The following is an 11812-nucleotide window of genomic DNA, read 5'->3' as shown; positions in this document are numbered from 1 at the left end:
CGTAGTTAATGAATCAGATTTAAGATCATTAAAAATATAAATATTGAACTCTGAGGAGCGATATGTAATTATCTTGAGCGAATGTTGTGAAAAGCCCAAGTTTGGGGACCCCCCTAGTGGATAGGATGCCCTCAGCAAGACCTTCTCGACAGGGCCTGCCTGCCCTGCTTTAACAGCTGCCGTCACTTCAAAGCTAAACTAATACCATAATGGCTTTGAAGTAACAGTGGCAGTCAATTTAATTACCATATTATCCAATTAAAAAGGAGGCACCATGAAGAAAAAAAATCAGAAATCGACTCTAAGCCCAGCTTCAAAACATTTAAGATTCAATTAAAATATCATGAGGTACACCAATACATGATAGAGTTTACGTATCTACCAATGCATCTGTTGGTTGGGAACAAAACACAAGCTGTCTGCACAGAAGGCGTGCAAGTCAACAACTAAAATAGCAGTGAAACAATTAATATAAAAAAATAAGACCCTAAATTAATATGTAGTAAAAATTGATAGTCACCGGTCATTATGGTGCTTGGACGTTTGGTCGCCGGACGTTTGGTCGACGGATGTTTGGTCGCCGGTCATTTGGTCGCCGGTCATTTGGTCGCCGGAACTTTGGTCGCCGGAACTTTGGTCGCCGGAACTTTGGTCGCCGGAACTTTGGTCGCCGGAACTTTGGTCGCCGGTCGTTTGGTCGCTGGTCTTTTGGTCACCGGTCAAATGGTGACAGAGAGTTTACTGTTGAAACCAGCTCTCAAAATTATATTCATGAGAGAGTTTAATATCTAAGTACTGTTTAATATCTAAGTACTGTTTAATATCTAAGTACTGTTTAATATCTAAGTACTGTTTAATATCTAAGTAGTTTAATATCTAAGTACTGTTTAATATCTAAGTACTGTTTAATATCTAAGTACTGTTTAATATCTAAGTACTGTTTAATATCTAAGTACTGTTTAATATCTAAGTACTGTTTACTATCTAAGTACATTTGACCTGCGACCAAACGACCGGTCTCGGATCATTACTCGTCAAGTTGAAATCAGTGGGATTGAAAAACACTTTTCTGTTGCCTAGTGATTCTCTTGAGTACCACTGGCCTTTTGATGAGTTAAAAATCAAGTCAAATCAAATAAATCAAATAATTGGCAGACGACAATTACTGTATATAATTACTCTGCCTGTCGCTACACCTAAGATACCAGTATCTTTCTTACAAACAAAAGGGGAAATGGTCTAGTTTTAGGGGGGTGGCATGAAAGAATGGCATTCCATTTCATCTTAATATGAAACATACATTTTTTCCAAAGTAGTAAATTAATAGAGCAAACTAAACCAGTGATGTTCTGCTAATCACTATATGTCACTCAAATAGATAAGATATTAAAAAAAAAAACTCCCCATATTTGCAGATGATTTATATTCACATCACGTCAATTAACTTAAAATTTCCTGTGTGGCTGATATCACCCAATGGAGGACTTGGAAACAATTGAAATCTAGAAAATCTTGAAAAATGGTGAAAAACATACAACCACAGAGCTAGAAGAAAGCTTGACTATTTGACACAACTGCATGCATGCATGATTTACTTCCAAAACAAGAAATTGTGAGAGGTGAAAAATCCAGTGAGTAATGTACTATTTTCAACTGACTTCTACACACACCACCTGTGTTATGCATTGAAGTGGGCAGAATTTGGCTGAAGCCATTATCTTCTTACACAACCCACTACAGTTCCTGTGCGGGTACACTGGGTACTCCAGTGTCATTTGGAGTGTTTTCTATAGTAATTACAAGTCGAAGTGCTGCCCTCTTTTGGTCTAAATCAAAATTGGAACATATTGGAGTTACAATACCACCACCACCAACTTCATCACCATAAGCCCAAATGAGAAAAATAGAGGTTTCCTACCTGCTTTGCAATTGGCTCCTTATCATCTCCTGCATGAAGCTACTTAGCGGACAGTCCTCAAAATACAATTCTTCCACTAGGTGACATAAATAGCTTTATTTGAACACACAGTGCATGAGAAACACCTGAATGTATGTATAACAATCCATTGTCTGTAATACAACAAACCTACACAAAATTATATTTGAATCTATCTTACAATTCTCATGTTTTTATGTTTAAAATCTTTCCAAAGTTGCACGCCTGTGCACGAGTCCAAATGCTTATTGTCAATATACAGCACAGTGCAAAAAGGCCACTACTCGCTTTATCTAATGAGCCTTTTTCCCTACGCCAAACATTTAAAATCTAAAGCAAATAATATCATAAAGGGGATAAAAAGTTATGATTTTGAGAGAAAAAAGAACATTTAAAAAAATAACTTCAACAGAAAAACTTGCAGTCTTAAAAAGGCAAGGAACATGATTACATCTGGTTGGGGGTGCTGATATAGGTCTAAAGAAAATTTGAGTTAATTCACCCCTCCAAAATAAAACCAGCATCTTCCTGGCGTTATTATATATGGTCGTTGTACTGTTGAATCAAAATATTTAATAGTGGATTAAGCCTTTTTTTTTATACAGTCCTGCATAAGGGGTAGAAACAGACTGAAAATGTGCAGAAAACAACAATGGCCGCACAAGGAGTTGAACGACTAAGTGGAGAAAAGAGGCCCAGTGGAGGCTGCTGTGAATACGGGACCTGTAAAGAGTCCTGGCCCATCATTGGGAACCTGGTGAAACAGACCCAAAAAAGTAAAGCTGTTGTCAGTGGATGATACATCATACCTTGACTCCCACAGCCTTTCTGGTGTGAAACTGCTTTTGTATACATCACATTGTGTAATCAGATAAAACTAAAAGTTGAAAAACAGGGGTTGAAGAAAGTGAACTGAGAAGTAGACATTAACATTGTGCTTGGATTGCAAAGAATCCCCTGGCGCGATGATGACGCCCGCTTCTAAAATGATTTAATGCATAACAACTACATTGAAATGAGAAAACGGCTTGCATTTATTTGAAACTGAGTTTTGTTGTGCTTCTTTATGCACTTGACGCCAATAGCCTGTTTACTTCAGATTATCTATCTCAGCATGGGCAAACTATGGCCCGCGGCCCACATATGGCCCGCTAGGCTTTTTAATCCGGCCCGCCAACGTTGTCCAGATAATGTTTTTTTTCTCCAAAGAGGGCGCTGTCACGCGGGAGCCAGTGGCAGTAGCTGTGTCCACTCTTATTTGATTTTCGTGTTTTACAGCCCCTCCATCGTTTTTTAAATTACATTTTAATATTTCTTAATACATTCCTTTTTTTACATTACTTTGTACTTTATACTTTTTACTTTAATGATGAGTAATGAGTATGTTAATACTTTAGTCCTTTTTTTCTGTTTATGTTTCCTATGTACTGTTAACGGATGCACTTTTTTATATGTATCGTATCTTGTGCTGACCCGGCCTATCTGTCAAATTTTTAAAGTCATTGTGGCCCCAGGTCCTAAAAGTTTGCCCACCCCTGGTCTATCTGATATTGACACAAATGCCAAACATATCCTTAACTCACATACTAACATACTTAATTTAATACTACTTTTTAATGACAGCATTAAGACGATTTTTATAAATCATACTAGACTTGACATTACCTCTCCAAGGGCCTGCAGTGCCACTGTTGCCGCCATGGCTTTGGCAAGTTTCTTGTTGGGACTGGCTGCTTGGGGCTGATAGTCAGCTCCATTGACAGTGACCTGGTGAGTACACAATGCATTGTTTATTCCCATTAACCAGCCAAGTTGCAGAAAAAAACAAATAAAACAACCCACCTTAAAGAGAAAATTCTTGCGGTGGTCCGGCCCGCTGTGATGTACCATGACAAAGTCAGGCTGTGTCATCCGTTTCTTTGTGCACAATTCGATGAGAGCCGACACTGGATGCTTGCCTATATTGAAAGACTGAAATAAGATGAGGAGGTCTGAAGGGAATGTATTTGAAATGTCCTGTGCTTCCCCAAAAGTCATTTTACTCTGTCATCCTCATATATTTTATTTACCCATGAGGTCCTTGGTTACAACCATTCCTCCCGTTGTTTTCTGTGCCTTCTCCCCTTCAGCAAGTAGTCCTGAATGAAACAAATCATGAGTACATATTCATTTAAAGAATAGAGAAAGTACAGCGTGACTTTCTGACCTTTGCGGTCCACCTTAAAGTCAATTAAGATGGGTTCCACTGTGCCTTCCCGGTTCCTCCCGAGGCCTTCGCCGAACCTCCAGCCCATTTTTTTCATCAAAAATTCTCCTACGCCACCAGATACTGGCGCTGCCCTCAGGAATTGGTCCTAACCAAGACAATTGAAGGTTGTCAGAACACACACAAATCAAATTTGTAATACCGGTTGGGGATTTGGACTGTGTAGGAGTTAACCGAATAACATTCTATGAAATTCTGAGCAACTATCTGAGCAAAAAGGCCTATTTTACATTCTTTAACCTGACCATTCCAGGAGATTCATTTTTAGTTTTAATTTGTTGCATATTTTACCTTCTTCAGCCAAGCCTGGGGCCCGCTGTTGGACAGCTCTTCCGAGGATAGGACCTGAGCGCCTGTGGAGCCCGTGAAAAGACCAGGGACAGTGTTACACATGGCCCACGCATCCACCTGTTAGAGGAGAACTTGTGATGAGCGCAGATAATAGAATCTCTAACGTCTCTATGGTAACGCCCAATCCCATCCATACAAATCCAGAAATTCATGTGTATCTTATTTACAGTTCCATTAAAAAACTCAAACTTTGTTGATTATTACTCATTTTTCCCTCGCCTAACTGCAAAAGATATTCTCAAAAATAGATTAAAACTTACACTAAATCTGGGTGGAAATGATTATGCATAATTGTATTGTGTTAACCAGATAAGTTATTATTTAGTTTGGTGGCACCATACTTTTGTTAAAAAATAAAACTTGCGTTGACCCAACATATTGGATTTTTATGTACTTATAATTGTACAGTATTTTCACGACTATACGGTGCATCGTATTTTTAGCCGCAGTGTCAATAACGAGCGATATTTCTGTATTTTAAACACACAAAAGACGCACCGTTTTTATAGATATAGCCAGTCATGGCAACATATACATCTTAAACATGCACGCTACACCCACACGCTAAAACACGTTTATAAAAAGGCAACGGAAGCAAAAACTGAGTTCGGTTATTTTGGATATGATCGCCTGATTAGTAATTATTTTACAGTTTGATTCAATCATGTTGGTTATGTTACACAAACCCAAATGCATCATGCAACATATTCCGATGTTGCTGTTACAATTTACTGCTATATAAACACATTATATTTGGGATAAATTTAACTTTAGTAAATTTATTGTTTTTTGGTCTATTTTTTGGAGTTAGTAACAGTTACAACCTTGGAAAAATTGCTAGACTATTATCCTCACATAAAAAATAATAATAAGAAGAACAATAGTAAAAGTATGCTACCTGCTCTTGGGCCCGGCTCAGCATGCAAATGGCGTTAACGTCATAGGGGTTCTCGGCCAATCGCTTCTGAGCTTTGATTCTCTCGCTCACGGCCTGTGAGATGTCGACTTGCTGCAAAGAGCAAAGATGATTAGTCAAGTTTATATTTGAGCACATGCACAGAAAAATTAGATCTTGGTGAAACTAAACCTGCGGCAGCGGATCGATAAACACATTGTCGTCTGCCGGCGATTCTTCAGCCGTCACCGGTAACTCGGTGGCTTTCAAGGCCTCATTGGAACCTGATGATGAGTTGACATCCGCGGCATCAACGGCATTAACAGCATTCTTGGACTCCTCTGACGACTTCTCCACTGGGACCCAATCTCCGTAGGCATCCAACATTTTACTCTCCTGGGCGATACACATGGAGTCAATTATAATGTAAAAAAAAATCTAATTGTCCTCACATGTGACTGTAAAATTTTCCTCGAGACCTTTTTACGGTGTTGAGATCCTGACGACACGGGGAACTCCTTCGCTTTCCCGGCATCACTTCGAGCAGCTGGTCGCACTGTGGCACTCTGGAGAGATTAAACATCTTGCTCTTACTACACATCAACAAGTACACCATTAATACTCTAACATTCATTGAAGATGTGACTTTACTTTGAAAATTAACCACACCAAATGGACTTTTTAAATACTATCCACTAATTTATACACTATGAACAAACTTGTGCAAAAATGTACCGACTGAAAACTTTAACAGGGCATGTGCAGAAAAGGTCATCATTACATTTTGATTGAATTATACAAAGGTTAATTTGAGAAAAGTGTGTATTAAAGGGTGTGTGCATGTGTTGGTATTTTACAGCGATGTTGAAGCAGATGGCTTTATTTTCACGCAGAATTGATCCTCCAAATAGTTTCCCGTCGTCCTCGTCAACCTCCACATGGGGCAGCGCGACCGGCAGCTCACCTTTGCTGTCCACAATCATCCTGCATTTCTAAAAAAAAATACAAAGCGCATTTTATTAGCTGTGTAGCCTACTTTATTGGCTTCACAATTTCAATGAATTGCCCAATATTTATCGTGTTTAAATGACAAACCGTAATCCCGCTTGTGTGACTGCCACCAGACATTTGTTGTGTTCTTGCGTTTTTGATTGTGTACCGTATTTTCACGACTATAAGGCGCACTGCATTATAAGGCGCACCCTCAATGAATGACATTTTTCCATGTATAAGTCGCACTGTATTATAAGGCGCACTGTATTATAAGGTGCACTGTATTATAAGGCGCACCGTCTATTTTGGAGAAAATTTAAGATTTTTAAGTGCGCCTTATAGTCGTGAAAATATGGTAATTGCTATTGACTTCCAGGTAAGAAGCACTCACAACACAGTCACCTCTAGAGCCAGACATTGTTGATGTTTTAGATTTTTTTGTATAAAATCTTGCAGTGGGGGAGGAGCTATATGATGGAAGATTTTGTAATCCAAGATGGCATCTGCATATTTAACAGTATTGTTTCAGTTCAGGCGTTTGTGTTTTTTTAATATCCGACAGTGGTAGTTTTTGGTTTTCTGTTTTTTCCATATATAAGGCGCGCTGAATTATAAGGCGCTCTGTCTATTTTGGAGAAAATTTAAGACTTTTAAGTGCGCCTTATAGTCGTGAAAATACGGTACATGCTTTTGATGCTATCCCATCTTTAGAACCTTCATTTTTGGTTACAGTAATTTGTCGACTTACATCGGTGAACTCCTTAATACTGTTGATGTTAGCTTGTTTCTCCATTTTCTTTTTCATTTCCTCCACTGCAGCATTTAAGGGATTGGTGGGAGTTGCACCAGGTTTGTTGACTATACTGGGCAGCGGCAGCAACGAGGACAAGGTGTTGATGTTGGACATGGCAGCGGTCATGGTTGCTGTAAGGCAAGAAGACAGTCAATGACGCACAACAGTTAATGTATGAATATGTGCCTTCGAAGAAGTATTCGCACCTGCCGTCATGGCAGCATTCATGGCCATATTAGGGAACGCCATCGACAGCATTGAGCTTTTCAGACTTTCAGGGATGGCCATACCCACTTTAGCGCACATGGCGGCTGCATTAGCCTTGGCAATTTCCAACAGTTGTTCCTTGCCTGGGAGAAACATGAGAAAAAAAATCATGTCTCCACTGAGCAGTACAAGTGAGTTATGATGCGATCTTTTCCAATGCAACTCGTCAGTAGAGGTGCCGGTTTAAGGTGATCACTTTGCTCAATTTAGGGTCAAAGTGGCAAAAGGATAGACAAGAATGATAGGATATGCAATATGAGTTTTTCCATATCTGACCTTGATCACTGGTCCGATTCGGGCTGTCATGATGCGAGGCATATCTCCATGTAGGGGATCTTTTTTTGCGCAGGACAAGCACAGGGGAGTGACTTGGCTCTCGTCTCCAGCGGTCCCTCTGACTGTAATTTGCTCTCCTCCTGGCATCCCGTGACTCGGAGCGTGACCTTCGCGACCTCTGACTTCTGGACCTGCATAGAACGCATGTATTATTTCGATGACCAATAGTAATAAGATTACAGCATATGGTTATTTGCTGCTTTTCAAGACACTCAAAAAAACTTTAGACTGGATTATTCATTGACTCCGCACTAAATGAGAATCTAACTCTAGTAGTCATTTACACACAATTTTTCCCCACACTACTGTATTTTCACGACTATAAGGCGCACCGCATTATAAGGCGCACCCTCAATGAAATACATATTTTCCATATATGAGGCGCACTGTATTATAAGGCGCACTGTCTATTTTGGAGAAAATGTAAGACTTTTAAGTGCGTCTTATACTCGTGAAAATACGGTAATTGCTATTGACGTCCAGGTGTGAAGCACTCACTACACAGTCACCTCTAGAGCCAGCCATTGTTGATGTTTAGGATTTTTTTTGGATAAAATCTTGCAGTGTGGGAGGAGCTATATGATGGAAGATTTTGTAAACTAAGATGGCATCTGCATATTTAACATTATTGTTTCAGTTCAGGCGTTTGTGTTTTTTTAATATCCGACAGTGGTGGTTTTTTGTTTTTTCCATATATAAGGTGCACTGTATTATAAGATGCACTGTCTATTTTGGAGAAAATTTAAGACTTTTAAGTGCGCCTTATAGTCGTGAAAATATGGTACTTTCATAATGGGCAAGTATGTATCTTGCCCAAGGACAAAGGAGCTGAATTTAAACCCCAATTCCTTCGATCAATGCAGGACACGTTCAATCAACCACCTGTGCCACTATTGCACCTTTTCACTAACAGAAGGAAACCAACCTTGATGCTGATCGTTTCCTTCTTGAAGAGCTTCTGGACTTTGTCCTGTGAGTTCGAATAGGTGACCGGGATCGCTTTCTTCTCGAGGAGCTCCTGGATCTGGACTTGGTCCTGTGCGTCCTACGGGGTGACCCAGATTGCTTTGTCTTTGAGGACTTCCTGGATCTGGACCTCGTTCTGTGGTTCTTACGGGGTGATCGAGATCGTTTCCTCCTTGTAGAATTCCTGGATCTGGAGCTGGTCCTGTGGGTCTTACTAGGTGACTTTGTTCGCTTCCTTCTTGAGGAGCTCCTGGATCTGGACCTTGTCCTGTGGGTTCTACGGGGTGACCGAGATTGCTTTCTTTTTGAGGAGTTACGGGATGTGGACCTCGTCCTGTGGATTTTACGGGGTGACCGAGATCGTTTCCTTTTTGGGGAGGTCCTGGATTTGGAACTAGTCCTGTGTGTCTTACATTGTGAGCGTGATCTGTTCCGTCTTTGCGTGGATTTTTCTTTGTTCCTTGTTGGGGACTTGGAAGATTTACACCTCTTTTTAGTTGGCGAATTTCTGGTATTAGCCAAAGTCGGTTCTGATTCTTTCAGCTGTGGGACGACAGACTTATCAGTTGGATGCGGTAGACTCTGTGCATTTGGCAAAGATGGAGATGCAGCACTTTCTGCAGCTGTAACAATAAATAAAGCACAATTAAATAAGAACAAGTTTAAAATAGGCAGAGGAAAAAAAAGGTAGATGGCTGGTTGATCTGCCCATGAACCTTTCAAACTAAAGCTTTATGAATGAACAATTTTGTACCTGAATTTTCTATGCTGGTTTCTAGTTTGGTCTCTGTTGGCTTGTGATTTTGATCCACCTTCTGCACCTCTGCTGGGTCACTTCTTTTTGGGCTCGGAGGCAGTAGTTGGATGTCTTTTGCAAGTTCTTGTTTGGAGTCTGTAGGAGGCTCCAAGCAGCCCGAAATGCCTTCGGAACTATGCATACATGCAGAAGGAATTAAGAGGAATATTGGGAAAAGAGTAGTGTTAAGGTTTTTTTTTTGATGAGCATATTTTTAATCATTATTGCATTTTTGAGTCATATTTCACAGGGTAGTCAGTCCTCAGTACCTGGATGAGTTGGGGGGAGCCTGTAAACTGGGCAGGGAGGAGGGAGATCTAGATTTTCGCTTGCCAGGTTGAGAACTCCAGTTCTCAGAGTTGGAATGTGAACCATTGGAATGTGAATGGGAGGCCTCCGTTTTTTCTACATCCGCTTTTACTCCAATAGAACTTTCCTGGATTGAGCGCAATAAGGTTAAATTACATTTCTTTGAAGGTTTGACTAATAGTAAATTAGCTTCAGTGTCAATTAGGTTGAATGCTTGGTTTGTTACCTGTTTTGGGATGATATCAGGCAAGTCATCAGGTTGCCCTGGCAACAGGCTTTCAGCACAATTACTCTGTTTTTGCTTGGAGTCAGAATCAGTTGAGGTTTTTGGTTTATTTTCTTTATGCCTCTTTTTTTTCTTCTTTTTCCCCTTTTTGTGCTTGTGACTTTTAGAAATACCTGCATGAACCCCAAACCGGAAAAATAAAGCCAGTATAGACTGCAATATTTTGCTAGCTAAGATCATATGTCACATGGTGAGGGAAAAAAAGAGAGACTTACATGCTGGCTGTTCGTTGTCTGGTGGTGCTTCTTTTCTGCAATGAGAGTCAAAAGTGAGTCAAAAACTAAATAGGGTATGTTTTCAATTCGAGTACCAGAGCAGGAATTAATAGTGAGGTGGGATTTTGCTACTTCTTTTTGTAGTCTAAATGGCAAATTCTAAATGATAGATCACCACTCATACTAAGACAACAAAAGAAGTTACTTGTGCACAGATTTCACAATAAACACATTATTTACTGTTTCTTTAAAATGGGACGATTGGTAGTTGATGTAAGTTGAGCTGTCCATTTTACCTGGTTGAAATATCCAATTCTTCCCAGGAATCGGAACTGCTCTCTCCTCCCTCCTCCTTTTCTTTTTCCCGATTCCGCTTTTTCTTTTTACTTTTGTGTTTTTTGTGCTTCTTATGTTTCTTTTGTGAACTATTTCCATCGCTCTTCTTCTCCCCATTATCCTCTGGAATTATTTCATTGCATGGAACTGGATCTTGAGCTGTACTATCAAGACGATTTGGAGAAATAAGAACAATATTAGGCAACACAGAGGCTCAAAAAATGTTTATACAACGATCAATCAACTTCGATTGATTTTGCATTTCCTAATGTGTTAATTATACCAGCAACGCTGGAAATACTTCACTTTAGATTGCCATTCGTGTCTGATGACAACAATATTGAAATTTTAAAAAACGCACGTGAATTCGGTGCAGTTTTACAACATTGTAAACTGCGAGATCGCAATGACAAAAACGATATTTTGAATGATTAGCGGAAGATTGAACCAAATAAACTCAGCGCTACAACACAGCCATAAGTTAAAATGTACTTTATTCAAGCATTGATGCATTGTAATCAATTGCTAGTAGGCTAAGGTCGGGAAAAGAAGCGTAAAATCGTTTCGCGGACATTTTAAACGTTTTAAATTGAAAATTAGGAAGAAAAGATGTATTAAAACTTTAAAATAACATACTTTGTGTCACCATTCTGGTCTTCAATTTCTTTGATTTTATTCAATATAAAATCTTGGAAAATATGTTCTATGTTGGCTGCCATGTTTTTAAGTGTGCCGCTATATGTTCGGGTAGAAACACTTTCAGGTTCAAGGTTCCGGAAAAATACTTCCTGTTTGGTGTGCGTGTTTTTACATATACTAGTTACTAGTATATGTACTACTAGTAACTAGTAGTACACTTAGAATTGTTTTTTTCTCCTATATAATTAATCATAATTAATTATGTTGAATTTTGTTTTATATTTTCGAATTTAGCATAGATTACGGAGCTTTGTTTCAAAATGATATATTTATACCCATTTTTCTTGAAGCCATTATTTGTCCAAAATATTTGCCAGAAAATACTACAACAAATCACAAACAGGATATAAATGAGTAATTTAAATGGA

The 11812-nt window shown here is 39.2% G+C and overlaps 1 protein-coding gene across 1 annotated transcript; it reads right to left on the bottom strand.

Moving 5' to 3' along the window:
• Positions 1-1995: 1995 nt before the first annotated feature.
• sonb (SON DNA and RNA binding protein b) lies at positions 1996-11487 on the bottom strand. Its single transcript, XM_077731683.1, has 20 exons — positions 11382-11487; positions 10706-10909; positions 10410-10444; positions 10135-10307; positions 9869-10035; positions 9558-9733; positions 8763-9426; positions 7778-7968; positions 7441-7584; positions 7190-7365; positions 6306-6440; positions 5928-6014; positions 5641-5844; positions 5452-5562; positions 4494-4610; positions 4143-4290; positions 4006-4074; positions 3779-3894; positions 3602-3703; positions 1996-2690 (listed from the first exon to the last, which is right to left on the bottom strand). Exons 1-20 carry the CDS (start codon positions 11462-11464, stop codon positions 2613-2615), a joined length of 3180 nt encoding a protein of 1059 aa, XP_077587809.1. The 5' UTR covers positions 11465-11487; the 3' UTR covers positions 1996-2612.
• Positions 11488-11812: the final 325 nt, after the last annotated feature.

This window comes from Stigmatopora nigra, chromosome 1 (genome assembly GCF_051989575.1).
Source record: "Stigmatopora nigra isolate UIUO_SnigA chromosome 1, RoL_Snig_1.1, whole genome shotgun sequence".
Taxonomy (NCBI): Eukaryota; Metazoa; Chordata; class Actinopteri; order Syngnathiformes; family Syngnathidae; genus Stigmatopora; species Stigmatopora nigra.
Note: the sequence above shows the minus strand (reverse complement) of the source record. Positions and strands in the feature narration are given on the sequence as shown.

Coding starts and splice junctions, on each gene's coding strand:
- sonb (XM_077731683.1), bottom strand. CDS start 11,464: ATGGCAGCCAACATAGAACATATTTTCCAAGATTTTATATTGAATAAA. Junction 10,036..10,134: donor CTGATATCATCCCAAAACAG/GTAACAAACCAA, acceptor CGCTCAATCCAG/GAAAGTTCTATTGGAGTAAA. Junction 7,366..7,440: donor GAATGCTGCCATGACGGCAG/GTGCGAATACTT, acceptor CTTGCCTTACAG/CAACCATGACCGCTGCCATG.